Source organism: Paroedura picta, chromosome 3 (assembly GCF_049243985.1).
Source record: "Paroedura picta isolate Pp20150507F chromosome 3, Ppicta_v3.0, whole genome shotgun sequence".
Taxonomy (NCBI): Eukaryota; Metazoa; Chordata; class Lepidosauria; order Squamata; family Gekkonidae; genus Paroedura; species Paroedura picta.
Genome location: NC_135371.1, coordinates 160,617,684 through 160,643,350, shown reverse-complemented (window position 1 = coordinate 160,643,350; position 25,667 = coordinate 160,617,684). Strand labels below are relative to the sequence as shown.

The following is a 25,667-nucleotide window of genomic DNA, read 5'->3' as shown; positions in this document are numbered from 1 at the left end:
TTTGTTGGTCTTAAAGGTGCTTTTGGACTCATTTTTTTGTCAGGCCAACACGCCTACCTACTTGAATCTCACTTTAGGATGTTCATCCTGTGATTGCACTGATATGACGCCTGAATTTCCACAGTTTTGAGGGCATCTGCCATTTGAACCTTGGAATTGTTCTCAGCCAGTGGCATTGAGGGGTCCCAGGAATTGTCCAGCTATTCAGGGAGGAGGAAAAAAACTCGAATATTTGGGACTTCTTTTTATTGTTTATTTACGTAATGTCTCACGTATACAATACAAATCCACGGTTGCCAGAATTGGTCTTTTCTGGCAGAAATTGCTACATTCAGAGTTTGGAACACGCAGAGAACGAAGATGTACATAAAACAAATGACGTTTTTTTTTCTTTCCTTTTCTTTCTTTCTTTTTTTTGTGTAATTCGAGCATGTTGCATTAACAGATAAAAGTCAAGACAAATAGATAACTATACATTCAGTGCAATTGAAGTCCTAAACTACATTATAAGCACAATAAAATAATACAATACTGTGCGTTCTTATCTAGGCAGTTTCAGTTGTTGGGAATTAAAATTTACCTCTTTTTTTTCCAAGAAAAAAAAAATAAGCAGCAACATACGACAACAAAACCGCGTTACAAATACTTTCGAAGCATGACTCCTTCTATAGGTAGTGATAAGATACATTACGATGTGGGGTGGATCTTTTTTTTGTATTTTTTTATTATGACTTATTATTCGTACTAATTTCTGCTACTTAGTAGCTTTTGCATTGGGGCATTACACTCCTCTCCTTTTTTTAAAAAAATGATTTCCACCAAGTTTATTTTTCCCCCTCCCGTCTTGTGTAAGCCCCCACTTTGTTGCTAACAGAGTATTATTGCAGGTTTCCCATTAGGTAGTATGTTAAGAATTTCGAGCGCTCACACCTATAAGTCCTATAAGTAAACAACGCCCATAGGAAATCGTTCCATGGGTCCACGTTCTTCCAAGCGCTCCTATGCAGGTTTACTCAGAAGTAAGTCCCACTTTCCCTTGATTGGGGTGGGGTTTCCTTCCAGGTGAAGATGCATGAGGGGCACAGCTCTTGCTTGCCAAGTAACAGGGCCATAAAATAGGTAGACTGTATGTACAGATATAGTCATAGATAACTAGTAAGCATGTGAATCTGTCTTCAGGCACATGTCAAGCCTCCTTCTCTCTTCCCCCCCCCCCCGCCCCCCCCCAATTGTCCTTCAGTAGGTACAGACTGAGAGCGAAAAGTTTCTTTTTAAAAAAATCATAGAAGGACCTTAACGTGGAAGAATATAGAATATAGGTAGATAGCATATTTTTTTTTGTTTTTAAGACTAAGCATAAAGCATTAGGATTCACTTCTCCCCTCCCTCCAGCCTCCTCCCCCCCCTTTGACATGAGTAAACTTGGGGAGCAAACAAGATCGACAAGAAGCAGGGACTCCCCCTCCCCAACTCCCAAACAAACACCTCGGCGCGTTTTGTGGCTTCCAGGGAGGCTAGAGCCAGGCGTGGGGAAGGGGCGAGGTCATTACTGGGGGAGAGGGTCGCAGGGTTCAGTCCTTGGCGAACAGGCAGTGCTGGGTTCGGACTGGGCTTGGGTCGACCCAGCTCGATATTTATTTTCTCAAAAGCCTGCTCTAGGAGGATGAAGGGGGGGGGGCAACCTAGGGGAAGTTCGACGACAATAAAGAAACAGGGGTTCTACAACTGTTTGACAGGTAGTTACTGTTGTGTGTGAGTCTCTCCATTCTATACTCTATAAAAGCGAATGACCGTCGTAAACATCTCGATTTATCATCTGCCATAAAACCAGGACTTCAAGGAGCTGAGAAGGGGATCAGTCCTTGCTTTCTTCTTTCTCCTCTTCTTCTTTCTCCTCTTCCTCGTTGCCTTCCTCCTCCGCTTTCTCCTCTTCCCTGGCCCCGGGGAGTTTATCCTTGTTGTTTTCCTTCTTCCATTTCATCCTTCGGTTCTGGAACCAGATCTTGACCTGCCTCTCTGTCAGTCCCAGGGCGTGAGAGACCTCGATGCGCCGCTTCCGTGTCAAATAGGGGTTGAAGAGGAACTCTTTCTCTAGCTCCAGGGTTTGGTACCGGCTGTAAGTCTGCCTGCCGCTGCGCCTTCCGGGAGCTGGGATGGGGGGGGGGGTGAGAGACCGCCGCCACCACAACAAAAAAGAAGAAGAACTTGTTAGGTTCTCTTGCCCCCTTGGCTTGGGTGCCGCCTTCTCCCCACCGAAGAGGACTGGCCACTTTCTCCCTCGCTCCCCCCCCCAGTCCCCAGCCCCACAACCTCCGTCGCATTCCAGCAGTCCAATAAAAGGCACCATTCCCTTCAAGCAAGCTCTAGCCAGAGCAGCCGTCCTGCCATTCAGCCCCCCCCCCCGTCCTTGCAATATTTACTTTTTAACCTCCTGATGCAAATCTCGTTCTTTGAAATACAGCCCCCTCGCTTCCCAGTCTGGGTCGGGAGCCCTCCAGACGGAGATTTCCCTGCCACGATTCGGTTTTTGTTGTTTTGGGGTGTGTGTGTGTGTGTGTGTGTGTGTGTGTGTGTGTGTGTGTGTGTGTGTTTTAAATGCAGGCGATGTTTTCTGCTTTCGCTGGGAGGGAGCCTTTGGCTGCTTCCCCATACGGAAGCCCTGCAGATATTGAGAAGGGACCCCAAGCCCCAATATAATTTTATTCCCTATAAGCAACGTGGGGTGATAGCTGTAGCTCTATGCATAGCAGTATGTGCACACACACCCCTCCGTATATATATGTGTGTATAAGAGTACGTGAGTCGGTTGTATACACACACAAATGCATCCATACCTATATACATAGAGAAACATAGATCCCACCAGCTCCCTTTTCCTACTGGGAAAGTGTCTGGCTCACCAAAACAACTTTTAAATCTGTTTAATGTATATGTATATATATATATATATATTTCCCCCCTCCTTCTGTCTCTTATTCGGAGCCTGTCTGGGCCACATCCCAGCCTTGTTTACAGGACAGCTGCCCTCCACAGAAGGAGCTGGGTTCTAAAGAAGACGAATCCCTCACTTAAAACAACATGCCCTTTCTGCAGATAAACAACCGTTTCCGAGAAAAGGCAGTGGAAGTTGTGCAGGGTAAGAATTTCGGCGTTGGAAGAGCTGCCTTAAGCAAAGTGGAGGCCAATCACTTGGACCTTATTAATAGGGGGATGGATATTATTGCTATGACTACTGTGCTGATCTTCCTGGAGCAGAGCAGTCCTGGCTTATCCCCCTCTTTTCCTTTTATTTATTTATTTATTTATTTTAAATCTCCCACCAAGTCGCCCTTGCAAGTTTCAACTTTCAGTTCCGAGGATCTCCCCAAATATCTTTCATGGTCTTTCGCAAAGCATACAGGCGCCCTCCCCCCCCTTTCCCCAAATCCTCTCACCTTTTAAGCTCAAGACGTCAAGCGCTTAAGAAAAGCAGTATGACATTTTAAAGGAGGGGGGGAGGCAGCGTATTATGAACATGCTAATAACCTCGTGGGAGCTGTCGCTTATTGCTCTCCTCGAGGCGAGCCATTAAAAAAAAAAGTTTTTTTTTTTTTTACTTCATTGTCATTTAAACCCAGAAATCACCTTCCTGGTTCTCTAAGCCAACTGCACCCGTGTTTACTTTTTTAAAGGATTCCCCCCCCCTCCCACGCCCGCCCGCCCGCAACAGGAAGCAGCAACATTTTATCACAACCGAAGCCTCTCTCTGCCTCTCTCTCTTTCTCCCAAATACAAACACATCCCCCCACAACCCCCATTATCCACACCCCCCTTCCTTTCTCTCCCTGCCGAAATAATTTTCTTTTTTCCTTCCCTTCCCTTTCCTTTTTTTTTTTTTTTAAACAAAATCAAACACATTTCAGGAAGAACAAACAAAAGAAGAAAAATCCTAACCGTGAGGTCTCATCCATGGGAACATGAGGCTGGGCGAAGAATTTTGATTTAAATGCCCTTGTCCCTCGCTAGAGTTACTGTTGGAAGAGGATTTACAGTCAGGATATTGTACCACGGCCGCCTCTTGCTGGGCACCATAAAGCGATTGCCTGGGTAGGGCTTCGTATCCATAGAATTTGGAAGCGTCGCCGTGGCACGCCAACGCGCAAGGGTTTTGCTGGTATCCCGAGTTCGAGATGCTGGAGGTTCCGTGGTGGAAGAACTCCTGGACGTGATGTGACGGGTGTTGAAAGCTGGGAGCCGTGGTGCCCGGACCGTACACGAGAGCATGGCTCCTGCTGACACTTTGTGGAAATCGGCAGTCGTAGTAAGTTGGTTCCAGGGACTCGCCGCCTTTGTACTTGGAGAAAAGAGGATTTACAAAGTAGGAACTCATGGCTGGCGCATGAAAAGGAGGAAAAAGAAGCCAAGCTCTTTGAAAAAAAAAAAAAAGAGAGAGACAGAGTCTTTTAATACTTCTAAGAGATCAGTGTTAAGGACTGGCGCGCTCCCCTCTCCCTGGGCTCTGGAAAGTCCTGGTTAGTGGCGGATTGTGGGTTGTTTTTTTTTTTTTTTAAATGCGCTCTCTCTCTCTCTCTCTCAAAGACGTTTCATAGTGGCTGAGTGGGTATGGCTGCTTATGCCTAATGCTCTTGACTTCTCTTATATCCGTCGATAGGTAGAGCTCTTTCTCAGTTTCTCTTACTTGTTCCCTTCCCTTTAACACCACAGGCAAATTCCTCAAAATCCCGGTGGTGAGGCGGCCTCTCACTCTCTCCCTCTCTCTCCCTCTCTCTCTCTCTCTCTCTCACACACACACACACACACACACACGAGCATACACTCACACACGCACACGCATACACACGCGCCCGCGAACCGGATTCATCAATCCAGCCCAGCAAGACGGGTTAAGGGAAGGAAATGACAAGGGAAGGGGGGGGGAAGGGGGGTTCGAGGGGGTGGCGGAGAGGTGAGAGAAGCCCCCCCCTTCGGAAGGAGGAAAAGGGGGGGACACACGCACACCCACCCACCCACACCCACACCCTCGTGGCTGGTGAATGAAACAGGGTTATGAAAGGTGCGCAGTAATACCCTTAGGTGCTCTCCTCTCTCTCTCTCCCCCCCCCCTTCCCTATGCAACGGAGCCTCTTCACTTATCTGAGCAAATACATGCGCCGGCGAGGTCAATTTAGGTTACTTCAACAGGTAATAGGTTAAAAAGAAAAGGCAAATCCAGATCGAGGGTGGTGTTTTTGGAGGGGGGAGTATTTTTTAGGTGGCCCTAGAAGGGGCAAAGCGGTGCTAAGGAGACCCCTCCCTCTTTCACCTAGGGCTACTCCCGTGATGTGACTGTCATTCAGGGAGGGGGAGTGACATGATGGGGCCAATACCCCCACCGCTATATTTAGATGAAAGGGAGAAAAAATAAAAGATCCCAGGGACACGTTTCTCTCCTCTTCTTTCTGTGGGCCTGCGGGGCAGGGGGAAAGACTCCCCTCTGAAAATCATTGGAAGACCCCCTTGAAGCTCTGTCCACAGGAAACGTCTTGGCCCAAGGCGTAGCAGAGGGGGGCACAGGGATGACCGAAGCAGGGTAGGATCTATCTCGTGCCCACCCCCTTGTTGTTTCTTAAATGCTGGAGAAGTTGTCCACAAACCTCTCGCGTGTGTGTTTGTGTGTGTGTTTGTGATATGCCTGCAAATGGAGGGAAGCCAGCCCTGCTCCAGCCTGTACTTTTCTAACTCTGGAGTGACCATTGGCTGAAACCATTTTTTACGACCGCGTTCATAGAGAGTTCGGGGCCATTAAACGGCAGCCTCAAAGACCAGGAGCCGTTCTTCTTGGTAAAGTTCGCAAATTAATATTTCCTGAACCACTTTTGGGGAGCTTCTGAAACCTGACAAAAAAATCAAGCTCACTTCTATAAATTAAATGTCCGCCGGGCCCCTCCGTGAACTCATCGGGAGACCCCCCCTCCCCCTTAGAAACCTCTCCTAGGGTTTCTCTCCCATCCCCCAGTAGCGAGTAAATGAATTTCATAGGGGGGGAAACAAACCCAGCCTGAGGAAATCCCCACAGTTAGGAAGTCTGCAAAACCGTAAAACACTCTTTAGAATAAAGCTGCGGAGCCCCAGACTTCTCTCCTCCTCGCAGCCTCCCCCCACCCTCCCCCTGAACTAGCCTTCACTCCCACCCCCCAAGCCCACCTTGGTCAATAATAACGGCCAAATCTGTCATTAAGTTGGGTTTTTGTTTCCCCTCCCCAGCAAATGTCTCGTCCAAGGAGGGAAAGGCCCATTCCTCCCAGTTCACCCAAATAAACAGGGTCTCACTTCCCAAAGTGTCTCGCTTTCGAGAATTAGGCTCCCGAAGATTCACACACACACACACACACACACAAACACACACACACACACACACCCAACCGAGGTCCCCTCTCCCTCCCCCCCCCCTTCTTCCTGTTTTGCATTTTTAAAATGCAATTTTAAAAAAAGGTCACACTCACGTTGCAAATGCAATTATGGTCCTATTGTTCTTGGTCTTAAAAAAAAGGGGGGGGGGAGGGGGGGAAAGGAGAAAATGATGTGGCCCAGCCGGGCAGCTCCTAAACAAACCGCGGCAACTCCTGACAGGGCTTAATTGGCAGATAAGAGTCAATGGGCTCATCGCTCAGAGACGCTAATCAATAATGGCTCTCGAGTTTGGAAATCTAGTAGCGAACCCCGGCCTCCTTGTTCTTAATGGCAACGGAGGCAAGCCGGAGGAGGTGGATTCTCCTGAGCGGTGTTGACCGTGATTCAATGAATCGCGGGAAAGGTAGAAAGTTGCTAAATATGCATTTTCCTATCTTCTATATTCTGCTCCTCCCAAACAACCCCCCCCCCAAAAAAAAAAACCCCAAGGAAAAGCACATTGAGGGGGGGATGATTGTTTGCAGGTTTGTGACATCCTGAGACTATAACACACTATTTTAAACTCTACAGAAGAGACTATCACACACACACACACACACGCGGATCCATATACAGAAAGCATTTTAATAACATTCCAAGAGAGGCCACCATTTTGACGGTTCGAGTCGCTGGGAAAATGGCTCTTTGTTGCTGCAAGGGATCTACCTACGAGTGGCTCTCGAACTGGTGCCATTGTGTTATACCTCTGAGGGTGTTGCATTGTTGCTTTAAATATATATTTACGTCTGGCGAACACATCACCCCCAGGGAGGGTTTGCCAATAAGACCTTCCCGCTTAATTTTCATCTCTCAGCCAGACTGGAATATTTTCTTAGCTTTGGTCAGAGAAAATGGAGGTCCAGCAGGTTTTGCAACGTTCATGCACTTCCCCAGCCCTCGCTGTTGGACCTTCTTGGCCCTTCTTCCACTGCACGTATGCATTTCATTTATACGCAGGGCAGGTCAGTGCAAATATAATTCCGGGATCGTGTCCCCTGAAAGAGTCGTTCACTTTAGCCATCGAAACGCCGGTTTGCACCCAGGTCCAAGTCTGAAGTTCTTTTTTGCAAGTCGACGCGAATGTAGTAGCAGGTGAGGTGACTTTATGGAGCTCTGGTTTTCTTCCAGTCTCCAATAGGAGCCTAAAGGTGCAAACTTGAGGCTTTGTAAGTAAAACGGCTAATCGCCTCTAAGATTGAGCAAGAGCGCCATCTTGCGCCAGTTTGTCCCAAAGCACAGGCCTACTAAACAAAACCTTTTCGGTCAAAACAAGGAGAGAAATCCCCCAGCACCAAAATCTCCCCCCTCCGTTTCCCCCCTTAACTCCCCCCTGCCTTCAGTCTTTCCAGGTCGTGCATCCCATTCGGCCCACGGAGAACCAAAGGAGACCGAAATCCGGATTTGGTTCAAGGCGGGCCGTTTGGAACGGGATGGTTACATGTCTTTATGAATTTCTCAATCAACCCAGAGTTGTTTTGTTTAAAAAATCAGAAAAAAGGGGGGAGATTTGGTTTTTTTTTTTAAGTCACCACAGCGCAAGTGCTCATTTAAAAACTCCCTCCCCCTCATTCACCCTGAATAACCACCCACGATCACGATGCGTACCCAACACATACGTGTACACAGACTTACGTGGATACGCCACCGAAATGTTGCAGCTTCTCTTATCTCGCCTGCCAACCACTCCCCCCCCCCCCGCGCCCGCACGCCGGGCGATGTTTTAAAAGATTTCTCCCCTCTCCCTCCTCTGCCAAAGAGAGGGAGGGGAGGGTGGAATGAACGGGGGGGGGGTGCGCGTCTGTTGTTTGTTGCTGGTAGACAAAACATTCCAATAAGCCGGTTTCAAAGAGAAGAGCACCCACCTTATTTAAACCATAAAACAATTAAGGCCAGACGTCTAGCCGGTTCTGTGGCCCTGTTTTTGTTCCATTCTATTCAGCGGCCACAGCAGTGAGACAAACAAGAGCTGTAAAGCTGGCATTTTTGGGGGCTGCGGAAATGTACCTATGGGTGGCTTTCAAAGCCGCTGTATCCTGTCTTTTTGTTGAGTGTCGCCTACAAAAGGGCCGGTTTTTAAGCTGTGAATGGCTTTCTTTTCTCTCCATCCTGAGCCCCCCTACACTCATCTATCTATCTATCTATCTATCTATCTATCTATCTATCTATCTATCTATCTATCTATCTATCTATCTATCTATCTATCTATCTATCTATCTATCTATCTATCTATCTATCTATCTATCTATCTATCTGATCGCTGCACACTCATTTACACAGAACACACACACACATACCTGGGTCATTCTTCAGTTTGGGGAAGGCCTGTGGGGTCAATACTGGGATTTTGCCTTTGTTTAATATATATACACGGCATCCGAGCCTCCTTGGAATGCTTTTCCGCAGGTGGGGGAGGGGGTGGGACGACGCAGTGCTTGAGTCTGGTCTAAAGCTACCCTGTCCCAGCACCCACTTGCCTGCGAGTAAAAGCCATTGGAGTAAACTGCGCAATAAAGGCCCCCGATTTTCCACACCACTTTCCTGAGGGTCAGTTTCCGCACCCCCCCCCCTTTTAGACTGCCACGGGCCTCCTTCCGAGTAGACGATCCTATGGAGTCCCCGTAGGGGCCGCCTGCATTTTGATACGGGAAAAGCCTTGTCCATGAACTGAAACTGTATTCTAGCTTAAGACAAAGCGAGCGAGGAAGACGGAGAGCGGGAGGCAGGAGGGGAGGGGGGGGAAAGGAAGGGAACAACAGTCTTATGGAGACAAAGGGAACATGACTGACATTCTTTTCGTCCCCATTAGCTTCAATGGGAGATCAGCCCTGCCGAAGATTGCCGAGGAGGGCGTGGGGGGATGGGCATGGGCGGAGGGGGGGGGGAGACAGGAAGGTGAAAGAGATTGGATCTTTAGTCATCTTGAAAATGAGGTTTGTGAGAATGGAAGGGGGGGGTTGTGTTCCAACGGGGTGAAGGATCAAAGTTAGTGAGACCCATATCAGGAGGGGGGGGGTTGTAGGTGGTGAGGAGGGCAGCAGCGAGAAAGGGAAGGGAAGAGGCAGGAAGAACACGAGAAGGCCTTTTCCCCCCGTTGCTATTCTTCGCCCTCAAACTGACACACGCGCATAAACTGGGAGGGGGGATCCGAATGGCTTCGAAACCATAATATATGTAGTTATTTATTTATTTTAACTTCGGTTGTATCATGTAGTGGGATGGGGAGGGGGGCAAAGAAAAGGGACGAATAACGAAATAACTGCAGGAGGGTTTTTAGAATAATTATTGCACTGTAACTCTCCCCCTCCCGCCCCACATCGCTTTCCTGGCCTTTCCCCAATGCCTCTTCGCCCCGGATGCTCAAGGCAGACCAGAGCAAATCGTCCCCACCCATTCTTATTTGAAGGGGGTGTGTGGATAGCGACGGCTTCTCTTCAGTCATGTTATGATAGTATTAGACAAGTAAAATTGCAAGCCGGCACGAGTGGACTCCCAACGCAGGACGTGATGGGAGAAATCCGGCCGAGGAACAGCCTCTTCACGCCATCACCCGGCGGGGTGGGAGGGCGGTGGGAGGGGTGGGGTGGGGTGGGGTGGGGTGGCTTCCACGTTTTGTTTCTTTCTCGAGAAGGTCGGATCCAGCGGCCAAACCCCACCAGCCTCACGCCCATGACGACCTCGTTCTATTTGTCATGAGAAAGATCCCCCCCCCGCTTTAAAACACACGCACGCACACTCAAACCCCCTCGTTTCATTAAAGAGAGGAGACCTCTAACGCGTGGTTGTGGGGCAAACATCTTCCGGCGGTTCATTTGTTATGCCTTGACTTTCATTTAGTGAGCCTTGGAAAGGAACTTCGGACACTTCCATTTACAGAAAAGGCGAAAAATGCATTGTTGAAAGAGAGAGAGAGAGAGAGAGAGAGAGAGAGAGAGAGAGAGAGAGAGAGAGAGAGAGAGAGAGAGAGAGAGAACGACGCCCCCCCCCCCCACGGCCTTCCCCCTCCACTCGCCCCATGTCACTTAACTCGTTCCTAAGCAGTTACAAACATCTGATTTTTCTTCTTCGTTTTTGGGAGACGGGGTTAGACTTGCCCTCGGCCTGCCAGGACAAGCCCGGGATAGCTCTTTGTGCAAAAATAGAGTGGTTTTTCTTTTAGGAGGAGTGGGCAGTTTCCTTAGTGTGCTTAAAAAAATATTCCTTTTTAATTTCTTTACAGCTCGCTCTTCCGTTCCTTCTCTTCCCCCCCCCCCAGTACCAACATGTACAAAAACATTGACGGATTCTCCCCCCCCCTTTGGTCCTACAACGTGATTAGGCGGCCGGGCCCCCCTAAAGCAACACATTTCGGGCCCTTCGTGGCTAATCCGGAGACCTTTCTCAGAGATTTGCCTGGGACAGATAACCCAAGCGATCATTTCTTGCTGCAAACAAAGGGTTACCTACCACACATATTTAATCTCGTACATATAGCTGGATTGCTCGGGGGGTCATAAATTAGTACAATTAATTACCCCAGACTAAATTCGCGGCACGCAGTTGCCCTTCCTCGAAGTTCCGCTTTTACGAGACTCCCTCGGTATAGATACAGATCTGTGGACAGGGAAGGAGAGAACTACGCAGCGAAGAAAGTAAATGTTCACAGCGGAAGTTCGATTCTGTCCCAGTTCCATCCGTCTTCTAAGATTTCCCCCCACCCCCACGATCCGAGATTATTATCACTACTAATTTCTACGAGTTTATTGGGGGGCGGGCGGGTTATGTCTCCCCTTTAGAATCTCAAAGCTTTTCCACCCATTTGTGTGTGGGTATGGGGGGGTCGGTCTTTGAGTGCAGTTTAAACAAAAACAAACAAAAAAAAAAAGACACCTCGATTAAGAAACGTTTTTTCCTCTCTCTTATTTTTTTCCGTGTGACGTGAGCTATATACAGAAAGCTGCTCTAGCACAGCAAAACATAACAGCAATACAAGGACGGTTCTGTGACAATCAAAAAGGACGCTAATAGGTACACCGGAAACGCTCAACACTATGACAGAAACATTGTTTGGAGCCGTCACCCCATTCCCCCACCCCCTTTCGTCTTCCTTTCCCCACATTTCCCCCCCTCTTTCCTTTTGTACAAAAGATGCAGTCGAGACGTCATGGAATTAAAAAAGAAAAGAAAAAACCTGGATAAATTTTTAAGTTACGAAATAAAATACTAAAAAAAAATATATTCAAGTACTTGGTTGATTTCTGCAAAGAACAACAAAAAAGTTTATTTTTTAAAAGTTGCAATTACTGTTATTCTTTTTTTTATTATTATTATTTTAGAAAAGCACTCCCCCCCCCCCTCTCTTTCCTTTTTGTCTTCTGCTCCAGGAACGGTTGCTGGGTCGGAAACTAATTTCTCTAAACACTCATCAGCAAACGCAACAAAAGTCAGAAGGACTTCGAAACCCCCCCAGGAAGAGCGCGGCAGCGCCTCGGTCGGTTGGTCGGAGCTCTCCTTTCCCTCGGGGAGGGGACTCGGCCAATTTCACTGCTGCTCTTTATTATCGGTTTTCTCCTTGTTCATTTTCTTCATTTTCATTCGCCTGTTCTGAAACCAGATTTTGACCTGGCGCTCCGTGAGATTGAGCACCCGGGCCACTTCATAGCGGCGGTCCCGTGTAAGGTACATATTGAACAAAAACTCCTTCTCCAATTCCAGCGTCTGGTACTTCGTGTAGGGGCACCGTTTCTTCCTTGTGGAACGTGCATGGATCCAGTTCGCCACAGGGTTGTCTGGAAAAGAAGAGTCCATGGGGGGGTTTAATATCAATCCATTCTCTGGGCATCACTAAATCCTCCTTACAGTGACTTGCCGAGCCCCCCCCCTCCCATCCCTACACAATAATCATCCTTGCTTGGTTAGAATGGGTGTCCCAGCGATTTTTTTTTTGGCAACAGGGGCCGATCGTTTTCTGAACTGACCTTCAGTGTAGTTTAAGGGCGTTAAGGGATTCTTTGATAACAACTGAGAAGGTGCCATCGACACTAACGTGGAAGGCAACCAGCTCTTTTGTCCTTGCAGGTTTTTTTAGCAGGCTTGAGCTGCATCCTGTCTCTGAGCCTTATTTTCATATTTCCCCCCCCCCTTCCAGCTCTCGCCTCCTGCAAGTCCCAGTTTTAAAACAAAAACCAGGGCGGGAGGTTCCAGAAGAGCCTAGAGGCACACGTGGAAAGGGGCAGAAGTCACCCAACAACATAGTCATAAAAAGTCAAAATTCCCACCACTTCACAGGCCCATAAACTTTGTTTACAACCATCGCTGGACAGCCCTCTCCCCATAACCTTCCTACTCCTGGAAGCGCGTGCATTTTTATCTTCTGGATTCCAATATCTGGAGAATGCCCCAGAATAACCTTCCTGGTTCCAAGAACGTTTTCTCCCCCGCAGCCCTCAGCCACTTTTAGCTAGACTACTTGGTTACAGGGGAATAAACCACATTTCCCACTAATTAACTCTTGGATAAGCTTTTTGGAAACCAGGGCATTTGTTCCTAATTCAAGGCTATGGAGCTTCTCGCCTCAGCCTGGGTCCCGAGTCTACTACCCTAGGGTGTCCATATGCTTCCCCAGGCTTACAAGAGGGTAAATGGTGACTGTCCACAAAGACATCCAAAGTTAGCCAGACCAAACCAGCCTTCGATCAGATAGTTAGGCCTGAAGGCGTTGTAGGAACACCTGGCATGAGGCTGGGATGGTGGGGATTTTTTTTTGGGGGGGGGGTGCATAGACGTACAGGCACACCAATGTGCATCTGCACACGAACTGGCCAAATTCTTGGAGAGCTGGGAGTTGCAGTTCCATCTCTTTTTCTAGTTATGCTCGGGACTCTAATCTATATGGCTCAGGGACAATCCCCCCCAGGCTGAAGTCCTCGAAAAATAAAAGTCAACATTTTTACCCCTGCAGAAGAATGATGACTTTTTAAAACCACGAAGGCAGAAGTCCTTTCAACCTGCCCTATCTGCTGCTTTTCTTTTCTTTAAAAACAAAAAAACCCCAAAAAACTATGTTCAAGGGTATTTATTCTTTTGCTGCTTTCTCTGGCAAGTTGAACTGCAGCCCACTTTTTAAAAAATTGCATGGTCCACTGGTCTCCCTTACCAAACATCCCCCCCCCCTTCCATCTATCAAACTCCAATGTCTATTTGTACTTTTCCCAGCTCAGTTATTTAGCTTTGGAGAATCTACCTTAGTTTTCTTTCTTTTCCCGCCCCCCCCTTCCTTTCCCAGGACTTTCCCCTTTGGCAAGAAGCACAGATTTTATGAATCATGACATGACTGTGGGGTTTCTGCTAGTCCCCCTTCCCACACCCCCATGCACACACATTGGAAAATACAAGAATGAAAATTATTTCCTTTTTTCTTTCCCTCTGCTTCAAATACCACTAACCACCACCACCACCACACGGTCTTGCATGAACTGCTAGCCTGACTGTATCTTCGAAAACTCGGAAGCCCCCCAGCGAGGGCTTGAGAGGCTATGAATATTTGATCAAACCCCTGGATTCCCCTTCTCCAAGACCCCCAAATATAATTTTTAAAAAAGAGACGACCTCCCTTCTCCTGGCGCCCCTCTCCCCCCCCCCCAAACCCAGACAAAAACGACTAGCAGTTGGTAGGATCTTCTAAGTTAGGTTTCCTTTTCCTCCCCCCCCCTTAAGCCTGTGCATTTGGAGGTTCGAGGCAGGGACGCCAAGAATTCTAAACAGCAAGGTAATTCCTTTTTATTGAGTACTGTGCAGGGGCGGGCTGCAATGCCCTCCCGGTTGTAAACAAGAATGACTTCGACTTACTAGGGTCCAATTCGGTCTTTTCTTCTTTGTGTTTGTTGGAAGCGACGGCCTCAGATTCCGGGGAGGGAATAGTCTGCGGGGTTCTGTCCCTGAGATCTCCCGGGGATCCGTACATATAATCCGGATAACTACGTCCATCCACCGGTCCGCAGTCCCTGCGGCCGTGGAAGGCGTCGGGTTTAAGCCCGTAGTGCCGGCTGCTGGCTGGAAAACCTGGGAAGGAGACAGCGCCGGAGATAGGCTCCAGCCAAGTGCGCATATATCTGGTGTCAGCTCCAATGTGAGGCTGGTGGGTATACGGGTGGTAGACCACGGACGACTGGGAATGCACGGGCGCCCACGAAGTAGTAAAAACGGCCGGTTTGGGGGCAAAGCTGCAGGATGGAAAATCGGCACACTCCGGTACAAGTCCTGAAGGTCTGGCTGCAGCCGGGTGAGAGCCTGTAGCTGGGAACCGGGATGCCAACAGTTCTTCGCTTTCATGACTAATCAAGGAATCTACATAATAGTTGCTTATGGGACCCGAAGCCGACATTGTTCCCCCCTCTTTTACATTCATAAGATTATTGTATGAACTGTATGTGTACTTTTTATCTTCTCATAGAACAATCAGGGCAGGTAATTATTTTTTCAGCCTTTCCTAGTTTGCCATTGGCTCCCGGCTCTCACGTGATTGTATTTACCCAAAAATACAGTGTAGATCAATCCGCAGGTCTTTTTTTTTTTTTTTTTACCCGGCTCTCTGTCTCTCGCTCTCTCTTTCTGTCCCCCCCCCCCTCCTTAAATAGCGCCTATGCGACTTGGGTTTTCATTTTCTTAAAAAAAAGAAGAAGAAGAAGAAGGAAGGGGGGAAAAAAAACCTCTTGAAATAATGCGGTTATTAGCAGCAGTTGGATCTTACGTGCCTATTCCGCGGGAAGGCGACTCGCTCGCTCCTTGCCTGGCGGGCTCTGCGACTTGGTTTTCCCATAGCCCTGCAGTTAATGAGTGTGCAAGGTATCTGGCGTAGCAAGGTATCACAGGAACTATTTCTTGACGCAATTTGTCTCTGTCTGCTCGTTCGCTCTGCTTCTACGGCTTGTATTCTATAATGGATACATTGCATGGAATATCTTTAAGAGAGGAAGGGGGGGGGTCGGTTCAAGGTCCTACCAGAATCCTGCAGCCTGCTCACCCCTCTCTTCAGCAGCAACCCCCATGAATGGCTGAGTTTTATTATATATTTTTTCCCTTCTCTTTTTTTTTGCCTGGAAAACAGAGGGACTTTTTTTTGGTGTTGGAGGGGGGTCATCCATACTGCGGTGCACATTCGCCAGCCTACTTAGGAGCAAGGATTCTTGGGGGTCATGGCTCTTCGCTCTGGCTTCTGTGTGTATGTACTTGTGTCTCTTGCAAGCGCGTGTCTGTGTATCCATAGATAATCTGTTCATAATGTATGTTAATGAAGAGCCAGGGATGTACTTGGAGGAAGTGGATGACCTTGTAAAACACGAGTGGGGAATCATAACAACAAGCCCTGCAACCACAAAAATTGTGGCTCTCATCTTTGTGTTCTGGGAGAGGCTGCGTTTTCGGCAACCAACGGTGGATGTGTGTGTGTATGTTTTTAATGTCCTTCAATAAAAATTTTTACGAGGATCAGTTGATTGTTCATAAATGTGTCGTTCATTACATAAAACTGTACGAGGAAGTTTTTGGTTCTAAGGCACAACTGAACCCGGAGGAACCTTTGGCATAAGTGGAGGACGAGCTGGAGTGCCTGATTTTGGGGAAGAGGTCCCCTACTCCTCCAGGTTTCCCTTGGCTTCATGATCAATGGTTCTTTTTTTATTTAAAAAAAAAACCACACACACAATAACGTCATTGAAAGTTTTGTTTTTGTTTACCAAACCGATTGCAGAACTTGGCTTTTGTGACTATTAGGATTATTTTTTTTAACTTCCCGGGGGTGGAGCAAGGTGGATGGCTCTGTAGCTCACAGTTTTGGGAGTCTGCGAGGACGGTGCCTTTGGGAACAAGAAACCTGCAAAAGGACATACAGTTCACACACAAGCACGCACCCCAATACCCCTCGAAGGCAACAACAACAACAGGAAGAAGACGGAGGCGATGGGGTTTGTGTGGCGTTGTCAAAAGAGGATACAACATTTCCCCTTCCCCCTCCCCCCAATATATATATATATATAATACAGCAGAGGCGACCTGGAGATGCGGTAAATAGGGGGGAGACCCAGGGAAAGTATGAACGGAGAAGGTAATGGAGGTTTTCTGCGGGAGGGAAGAAGGCAGAGAAACCGAGAAGGGAGGGGGAGGGAGAGATGTGCTTCGGAGGGATGCAGCATCCACTGGTGACTTTACACTCGACGCAGGCAAGGCAGCGTCCAAGCAGATTAATTTGGGACCAGGCTTTAGGGATCTGAGGGCAGGGAAGGACGCAGAGACAGGGGGGGCCCTCACAAGGATCCCTGTCCCTCACCCCCTCCCTCTATAGAGAAGAGAGTCTGGCCAAGTTACTTTGCTTGGGCTGCTTGCGGACAGCATCTCTTCCTCCGGCAGTCCCGGAGAGCCCCGCGCCAGCCTCTTCGGCCAGGGCCGAGAAACAGGCTTTCGGTGCCCTAAAGAGGCACGCTTGAAATAGAACTCGGTGCGGAGGGGCTCGTGGGGAGCGCGGACGCGCGCTGGTGTGTCGGCCACAGAAATCCCAAATTGAAAAACCGTGAAACCTGAACTCGCCCTCTCCTTCCCACATCGGCGGTTTCCACCCAGCGTGCTTGAAGAGAAACATCCCTGCAGGAGTGTAGCATGTCCTTTGGCCTTTCCGGAGTTCAGTTTATCTGTCAATCAGAAGTCTCCAGTGAATTCAGTGTGTGTGTTTTTTTAATGTTAGGGAGAAAGCAAACACTTAGCTTTTCTCTGATTTCTTTCTTTCTTTCTTTTTTTAAGAAGAGGGCTTCCTCCAAGCAAGGATGCACATGTGTAAAGGGGGGAGGGGGGCTTTACAAAATGCGCCGAGGAGTTGACACGCTCGCGATGGTGGCACGGAAGGGACAGAAAATGGCTTTCCCCCCCTCAACGCAAACCCCGCACGGTGCGCCGGTTGTCTCCGGCACCCAGAATTGCTTTCTCCCTCTTGGAAACACCGACAGGCAGGAAAGCGAGGATCCGCAATGACAATTGCGACCCAAAGACAAAAGTAAGGTTGTCTTGATAAAGGCGAGGAAGCTAACCCCTCGAAGATACCCGCTTCTCAACGCCCTGCCAGCAAAACAGCCCACGGTCCCCTTATCGCCCACCAGCAAGGTCACTCGAATAGCCACTGAGATGAGGGGTGGGGGGAGGAGAGTTTTAGTGGTACTCCAAAGAATAAATCCAAGCGGAGGGAAAGTCTTTTTTTATTTACAGTGAAGCTCGCCCTGTGGCCGTCGTCCCCCCCCCCCACCCTTGCAGGTTGCTCTTTACCAAGACCCCCATAGGGCTGGCAGGGGGGAGCCTGCCTCGTTCAAGGGGCCCCTGTAGCCGAGCCAAGCAGGACCTCAAGAGGAGGAAGGAGCACATGCCCTTAACACCGAAGGATCCCGGCTGCCCGGAGAAGCGCAGGAGCGCCGGGTGGGACCTGTGGAAAGACCGTGTAGGCATCTTTGGATCTCTATCTCGGTGGGCTCCGGACGCCGCGGAAACCGAGGCTGGTCTTTGTGGAGAAGAAAGGCAGAGGGTTCTGCAATAGTCTTGGGGGGGATGCATTATGGGGGGCTCCGATGGCACAGATCTTGGTTGCTACCTGCAGATGGCTACACTTCTCCGCCTGGCCCCATTGCCTACCTTCCAGATCCTGGCCCCTTGACGGAAGACCATGAATTCCGAACTGATGGGACCCACCACCCGTTCCTTTTAAAATATATATATTGTTTTAATGCCTCAAAAAAGGTAAATATTTTTGTAAGGAGAGGGTTGCTGGAGGGGGGTGGATGGGAAAGTAGGAATTTTTTTTTTTTTACATTTGTATATTCATTATATAAAAAAGAGAGAAAGACACCGGATCGTCATCTATGACGTGAGTGAGGGGGAAAAAAATAACAACAAGCCAAACTCTGACCTCAACTGGTTACTTTATTGATCCCTCCGTTTAGTCCTGACAGGAAAATTCGTTTTCTGCTGCCTACTAGCGCCATGTTGGGCACAGAAGCTCCCATCGGCAAGAAATTGGAAGACCGCCCCTCCAGCCCCCTCAGACACTTCTGTCTCGTCTTTCTCACCCCCCTCCTCCCCCAAATACTGTCTACACCAAGCCGTACTTCTGTATAGCTCATCTTATTTGGATTAGGAAAATCCTCCTCTAATTTTAAGGGGGGGGGGGCAAGAGTGAGAAGCTGAAGCCCCACAGAGCATTTTTAAAGGGTGTGGAAAAATATCCTCCCCCCACACCCATCGCCTTAGCCCCCTCCAGCAGAAGCCCTAGCTGCCTCGGGGTATCCTTGGTGCCACCCTGCCTAGAGTGACTCCCGGCCAAAGGGACCTACAGCTGCCCTCCCCCCCCTTCACTCCCTCTCTCCCTCCCTCCCTCCCTCCCTCCCTCTCCCTCTCTCACACACACACACATACACGCGGGGGGGGGGCTTGGGGGACTCCGGAGCAGCTGCTGGATTCGCACCGGGAAGCCCCGAAGAAGTCAGGCCAGAGAGTCCCGCCGAGCTTTTTATAAATAGCTCCGACGTGTCGCGGGCGAAGCGGAGGACGGAATCCGGCAAGATCAACAAAACTTCCCACCGGGCCCTCCGGGGGATTAGCAGACCGACACGCCACCCTTGACACGCAGAGCCGCGGCCACTCTCACGCCGCATTCCTGTCCCTGCGCGTTTCCCCTTGGCTCCATAAACACCGTCAAGTTCGGATTTTAAAAAATCCCGTTTTGCTCGTCTTCATGGGAACTCCCGGCGCGGTTTCCCTGGACTCTGCAGGCCCGGCGGCGGTCAACTCGCCGGCGTCGCGGCGCTGACAGCCGTTCAGGAGCGAAAGCAAACGAAGCGTTTCTTCAAAAAGAAAATCCCCTTGAAGTTTTCCCTCTCTGCTCGCGCCGGTTTGCTCGCGCGAAGGCTGCGATCCTCGGAAGGAAGTGGAGCTGGCATCGAAGAGGCTTACTTTCAAGTAGTCGGGCTTAAGCGCGGGGTGTGGCTTCCGCGCTTAAGTGGGTTCTACCATCCCTCGACCTGCCTTAGGTCCTGCGGAGGAGATTCTTTCTCTTCCCCCCCCCTCCTTTTTTTGCCTGGAAACATTCCCCCTTCTACCTGATTCCCCCTAGAACAAAACCTCCTGCCGCATCTTCTGGTCTTGCTGAAGCAAACTTCAATCACAATGAAATAATAATAATAACCATAATTTTGTCTATAGTAATAGAATACTACAGCAATGCAGCCCTATGGTATTAGGGATAACAATAGTAGTACTCTTCAGATGCACACGGTCCATGTTTATTTTCTTGCTTTCCTAAAGAGATGGTTCGGGGCTGCGCTTGGCTAAAGCAGCATATTCGCTATTAGGAATCGAGGCTTTTCATGTTTATTTTTTCCCCCTATGGACGTGATCTTTGAATTCTACCCAAGGGTTAAGGCTGGGAAGGGGGGGGGGAGGCATAGAGGGCACGGTTCATTTGAATTCACTTGGGGGGAAGTTGGTACCTGTTTAGAGCCCCCTTCTTTTTCTTTTTCTCTTTCTCCTCCCCTCCCCACCCGGCTGGGTTGCTAAGAATTTTGTCAGATGTTATGACTTTGGATTCCAGACTCCTTAAGTGAGACAATAAATTCCGAAGTGCAATTAAACCCCCAGACCAATTCATTTCGCCCCTGTTGGGGTGTCTTGCCAAACATGTTCACGTTTCCACGCAAGAGAAAGCCGAGGAGGAAAAGGAGGAGGCGGAAGAAGCCGGCGGATAGAGGCAGCCCGTCGGAGGGAAGGCGCAACAACCCTTTAAACAAGACATAAAATGGTTGGTCCCCCGAGCCACAGCTCACCTCGTATCTTGGGGGTCAAAGACACAGGCTCAAATGTACAGGCGCTCACACACACACACACGCACGCACGCACAAAGGCAGGCGCAGGGGCCAAGAGATTTCCAAGTGGAGTTGATACCCACGGTTCTCAGGAGCCTGAGCTTACATTCCCCCAGTGGCCTAAACGCAGAGCCAGACAGGTCTCTGATCCTTCTCCCACCAGGGTTTTGTTCTTCTCTGCCAAGGCAGCCTGGAAGGCGCTCCCATCCCAGAGAACTCGGCCGCCAGTCCAGTCGCGGTGGGCTCCTACAGGCCGTCGAGGAGCTGCGGAAGCCAGGCTGGAAGGGAAGGGGTTAGAGGCACAGAGGCAGGCAAGGCAGACAGCACTGGTCCCACAAGGGCAAGTTGCAACGCGAGGCGGGCCCGTTCCAAGGCGAATCCTTCCGAAACTCCACCCGCGCACAAGTTCCTCTCTAGGCCGCCATTCATTTCTACCTGCCTTCGGCGCACCCGGCCTCTTGTCAACAAAACTGTCTCTCCTCCCCCCCACCTACACACACACACACCCCACACGCAGAAGCACGCAGGCCCGGCACCCCAGCCTCCCTCGAACTGGGTGAAGCAATCTGTGACAGGTCCTTTGGAACTTTCCAGGAACGGGCTTCCAGCACAGGGCGGGTTCGAGGGAGGAACGAGGAAGGCCAGCCAGGAGCCTCTGGCCCAAGGAGGTTGCATTAGCGAAGCCTTTGAGTGCCATGAGCTATGCACAGTCGTGGACCCACCAGGAAAAATCCTCAGGCGCCAAATCGAAACCACGAAGGGGTAAAATACACATGGCAATGCCCCAACACGGAGAGACGCTTTCTGAATGCACTGCGTACACCACGAGGAACACGCTCGCTTTCTTATCTGTCGGTCCGTCTGTCTACCTGTGCATCTGTCACCCATCCATCCATCAGAGAGAAAAAGGCCAACACATAGGAAGACTGGGGCATGTACAACCCAGCACAGGATAGGTGGAGTTACATGCGCATTTCCCTTATACATCTAGGCACTTCTGTATCACGAGATCTCCCACAAACTCCACAAAACAAGACCTGAATTAAAAAGTACATGGAACGGCCCCAACGGTAGATCCACCCACGCGCAAAAGGCAGCTGCCTGCTGCAGTTACACCTGCTGAGAAATGCAGAATGAACAGCCACAGCTACCAGAAATATGAAGGAACCCCTGAAGGTTGCCTAGCATTTTATGCGCCAAACAAACAGCCCCAGAAAAGACAGACGCATTTAGCAAAAGGATATATCTGCATCTACACATGCATATTTGTATATATATATATATTTATATTTGATCTGGGGAGAGATGTACAGGAAACAGCACGAGATCCTTATAATTACACATGTTCTCACACAAGAGCTAAAGCAACACGCAGCAATAACGTTTTAAGTCTGTAAATCCTCCGCTTTCATCGTGCTCTAATAGAATCGTTTAAACGGAGGGGAACACAGTAGGAGGGGGTGGAATTTAACTTTTATTACATTTCTTGACTCGGGTCGATTAAACATATATTAGGCTTCTCCTCGGTAGGTAAGGGTGCGTGTGAGTGAGTGAGAGAGAGAGAGAGGGATTCCAATTAAACTTCATAAACGCATGATACATCTCTTCCCCCCCCTTCCCCCTAGCCTTCTTTCACGCTGTTAGAAAATAAAAAAGGGGGCGGGTGGGGGTTGATTTGAGCGTGGTTAATCCAGAAAAAAAAGAGGAAAGTTTTGTATAAATAATAAATCTTGGGAATCAATCAATTACCGCAGGACTATTGCGAATAATTATGCTACCTATGAGCAGCCATTTATCTGTTTGGAGATGCTAATTTACAGTAACAAAGCGGAAAGAGCAATTCTGGCCTGGCTTGCTTTTGGCTTATTAAAACGTCTCGAGCGTGGAAGCCAGCACGTGCCTTCGGGTTCCCCCCTCGGAAGGGGTCCGAAAGAACCTGGAGCCCAGTTCCAGTCCTGCGTTATCATGAGCGGCATCTCTGGTCTTTTCTTTTTTTTTTTTAAAGGCAGCTCGCTCCTGGAAACGAAGGCAAAGAGGCGCCAAGCCTAAAGCCAAGTCTGCCTGTCTCTCTGCAAAACGCCTTCGGAAGGCCATGTTTAGACGTCTTTGGGGCACTCGAAGCGGAAGGCGCCCCTGAAAGTGGAAAGATCCCCGGGCGTCCATTGCCTTTCCTGCAAGACCTTGTGAAGGAGCGGGCTGCTTGGCGGACGAGAAGGAAAGGGGAGCACCGGCACCTTCCCAAGGGGCAGAGGAGAGGAAGTGGTCCTCTTCCCGGAAAAGTTTTCTGACCAGAAACAAGAAAGTGGACGGGGAAAAAAGAGGCGCCGTCTGCCATCTTGCTTTTCCTGGCCAGGAGGACCCGGAACGCAGATCCCTTTATCCGCAGACTCGTAGCAACTATTTTGATCCTGACTCTGAAATTCACAGATCTCAGAAGGTTCCTCTATTAAATGAAGACATAAAGAAGGGACCCGAGAACACCAAAACCGAAGGCTCCTGGTTCCTCTTAGGAGGCCGCCTTCTTCTTAACGCTGCAGGGTACCCTGAGTCTCATAAACAGATGTGGGAAGAGGGGGGGGAAGGTTTTTTTTGGGGGGGTCTTTCTTTCTGTAAACCCCCCCCCCCGCTTCTATCCCGCAAGGGTGGCCCTCGAGTTGCTGCCTTCCCCTGCAGCATCCCCAATTGTTCTCCGCGCCCCCCAACCATGACACCCAAGGAGAGGAGCAACTTGCTGGTCACAACCCCCCGAGCCCCCTCGGTCTTGGAGTTAACTTAGCTCTCGCCAAGAGAGAGACGGGGGGGGGAGGGAAACCAACAGATGATATTCCCGTCTGGGTTGAGAACGCCATAAGGAGTCGTGAGCCTCGGCGAGTGGGCGCCCACCCTCGAGGGGGTTTGAAAGCCCGGGCAATGGCTCTCCGGCTTTTTCAAGGGAGCGCTTTGGGGTTCTTCGGGAGAGGCAGCCGAGCCCTGGCGACCCCCCCCCCCTTCCCGCCTGCTTTTGTTCTTCAGGCCCCCTTCGGGGCTCATGTCTGCATAACGGGGATCGGCTTCGATGCTCTGAGGAGCGGCCAGGAGAGGGCAGCGGGATTGGGCACGCCCGGAGATCCGCAAACCGCCGCCAAGATGCCATCGCTTGGCGCAAAGTCTGTTCTCGGGAAAGACCCCCCCCCTTTTTTTTTAAGAGCATCGATGAAGGAGCAAGAGCCAGCCGTCCCGTTGAAGAGGACAGGGCGGCAGGGGATCCTGGAATCCGAGTCGCCGTTGGGCGAACACCGGCGCCTGAACATGAGCGAGCCCAATAATTTGAGGAGGAATTCTTCAAGAGGGACCCCCCCCCGCCCTATTGTCCGCCTGGAAAGCACCGTCGGCCTGAAACAAAAGCAGTGGGGAGGGGATCATCGAAGCCCATAAGTTGTGTACGTGGGGTGGAAGGGGGAGGGGTGTGTGAATGCTTGGAGGACACCGAAGGGATCTGTGCCTGTCGCATTCTGCCTTATCCAAACCAGAACCATGTCTCCCCATCTCTCGGTTCCAAGCCTTCTCTCTCTCTCTCTCTCTCTCTCTCTTCCTCTCTCCCTCTCAATTTACTTATTTTTTAATGCCTGCATGATACCAAATTGCTCCTCGCTTTGCCCCTTCCGTGAGGGGAGAAGGGACCGGTCTCGCAGCCCTGGTCTGGCTGCCAGCGTGAAACGAAAGGGGAAAGAGAGAGAGAGAGAGGCAGGGAGGGGAGGGAGAAAGGAGAAGAAGGAGAAAAAAAAAAAACCAAGGAAGGTTGCCCTTGATGAAGACTAACTGACGTAATTAAGGCAGTTTCTTGTTGCCGAGTTAAAAGCCAACCCCAACAACATGAAACTACCTAAACCACGGACCAGCTGCATGAGAGGGCGGAAGATCCACACTCATTTCTGTCAAGAGAGAAGGACAGACCAAATAAATAAATAAATAAATAGATAGATAAAAGAGCGAGGGAGGGGGGGAAAGAGAGAGAATGAGAAAGAGAAAGAGAGAGAAGGGGGAAAAAGCAAGCTCTTGGTGGGCGCTGGAAGGGCTGACTTTCTAACCCAAGTGAGAAACGTAAGGATGCCAGAAACGAATCATCTCCCCCAAGACAACATTCCTCAAATTAGGGCAACATCTTTAATCTCTTCATTAAGATCCCCCCTCCTTCTCCTCCTCCTCCTCCTCCTCCTCCTCCTCCTCCTCTCCCCCCTCCTCCTCCCCCTTTAATAGAATCTGCAGCCAACTCTGCCTGTAGTCGTTGGCGTCTCTGCGAGGGCAGCGTTTCGACCGAGCTGCTTGGGAAACCTTGAATTATAGCCGGCTCCGCTATCCTTCACGGGCAAAGTGGCTCCGTTCTAACGCGATCCGTTTTCCATTGCAGGGAAAATCTGATATTGCAGGTTGCCCCAATGCAAAATTAAGAAGGAAAAAAAATAATACCGGGGGGGGGGGGGAAGCCACCAAGGAAGGGGGGAGGAGAAGCGTGTGTCCACAACATTCCTTCCAAAATATGCCAACCAATCTTTCTGTCTCCCACGGTCCGGTGCCAGCCAAACTCCTGGAACCAAAAGGCAGGTGAAGGGCAAACTCAGACCACCCCCCCCCCCAGGGTGTAAAGCGCTCCAGAGCCCAACTTCGACGCAAGTAAGTTAAAAAAACGAGAGCGAGACAGAGACACCCACAGAGAGGAAAGCGGGGTGGGGTAGGGAGCTGGTGGTCGCGGGGGTGACCGTGGGTGGGGAGGGGGGAGATCCACATGGAAATCTATGCGCCACCGTTCCTCGGCCATGCACAATCCGCTCGAAAACCGAGCTGTCACCCGCGGAAGCAGAAGCCAACTCGCCCCGCGAGACAACTCGGGCGAAGCACAGCCGAACGCCCCAACGGCGTGGAAAGCGAGCGCGGCTTCAAAGTGGAGTTCACATCCACGCCGCCTTTGCCTTGGCTCCCCGCGCACACCACAACACACGCGCGCCCGAGAGGACAACACGGCAATCCCACTTGCACGACAAGGCATGCATGTCAGCCAAGAAAGGGCTCCGTCTTACCTTGCCACGACTTCCACTGTGACATCCCATGATCCGTGCTTTTTGGGGTGGTGTTTTTTTTGGTTTTTGGTTTTTGTAGGAGGGGGAAATAAGAAGAATCAAAGCGTATTCCCGGTTTTTATAGAGCGATCCTTCCAGGGGAGGCAAAAGGAAGCGTGCCTTTTCCTTGAGGGGAAAAAAAAGAAGAAGGAGAAGAAAAAGAAGAAGAAGAGCCCAAGCCATGAGGAGTCTGCATCCCAAGAATGCTACTCAGCTTCTGACTTGCTTCCCTCCTCCACAGTCACCTTTAAATGCATCTTTTACTGCTGCAGCACAT

General features: G+C 49.9%; 2 protein-coding genes across 4 annotated transcripts; both read right to left on the bottom strand.

Moving 5' to 3' along the window:
* Positions 1-238: 238 nt before the first annotated feature.
* Positions 239-25,652, bottom strand: HOXC8 (homeobox C8). Of its 3 annotated transcripts, none has more exons than XM_077329059.1 (3): positions 25,352-25,652; positions 3,934-4,333; positions 239-2,148 (listed from the first exon to the last, which is right to left on the bottom strand). In XM_077329059.1, exons 1-3 carry the CDS (start codon positions 25,571-25,573, stop codon positions 1,856-1,858), a joined length of 915 nt encoding a protein of 304 aa, XP_077185174.1. In that variant the 5' UTR covers positions 25,574-25,652; the 3' UTR covers positions 239-1,855. The 3 variants fall into 3 exon arrangements, with proteins under 3 accessions (XP_077185174.1, XP_077185173.1, XP_077185175.1); XM_077329058.1 differs by lacking the exon at positions 25,352-25,652 and adding an exon at positions 6,483-7,699 and having other exon boundaries at positions 3,934-4,406; XM_077329060.1 differs by lacking the exon at positions 25,352-25,652 and having other exon boundaries at positions 3,934-6,107.
* Positions 11,657-15,152, bottom strand: HOXC9 (homeobox C9). The gene is made up of 2 exons (XM_077329062.1): positions 14,254-15,152; positions 11,657-12,194 (listed from the first exon to the last, which is right to left on the bottom strand). The coding sequence occupies exons 1-2, from the start codon at positions 14,810-14,812 to the stop codon at positions 11,947-11,949; spliced, it is 807 nt and encodes a 268-aa protein (XP_077185177.1). The 5' UTR covers positions 14,813-15,152; the 3' UTR covers positions 11,657-11,946.
* Positions 25,653-25,667: the final 15 nt, after the last annotated feature.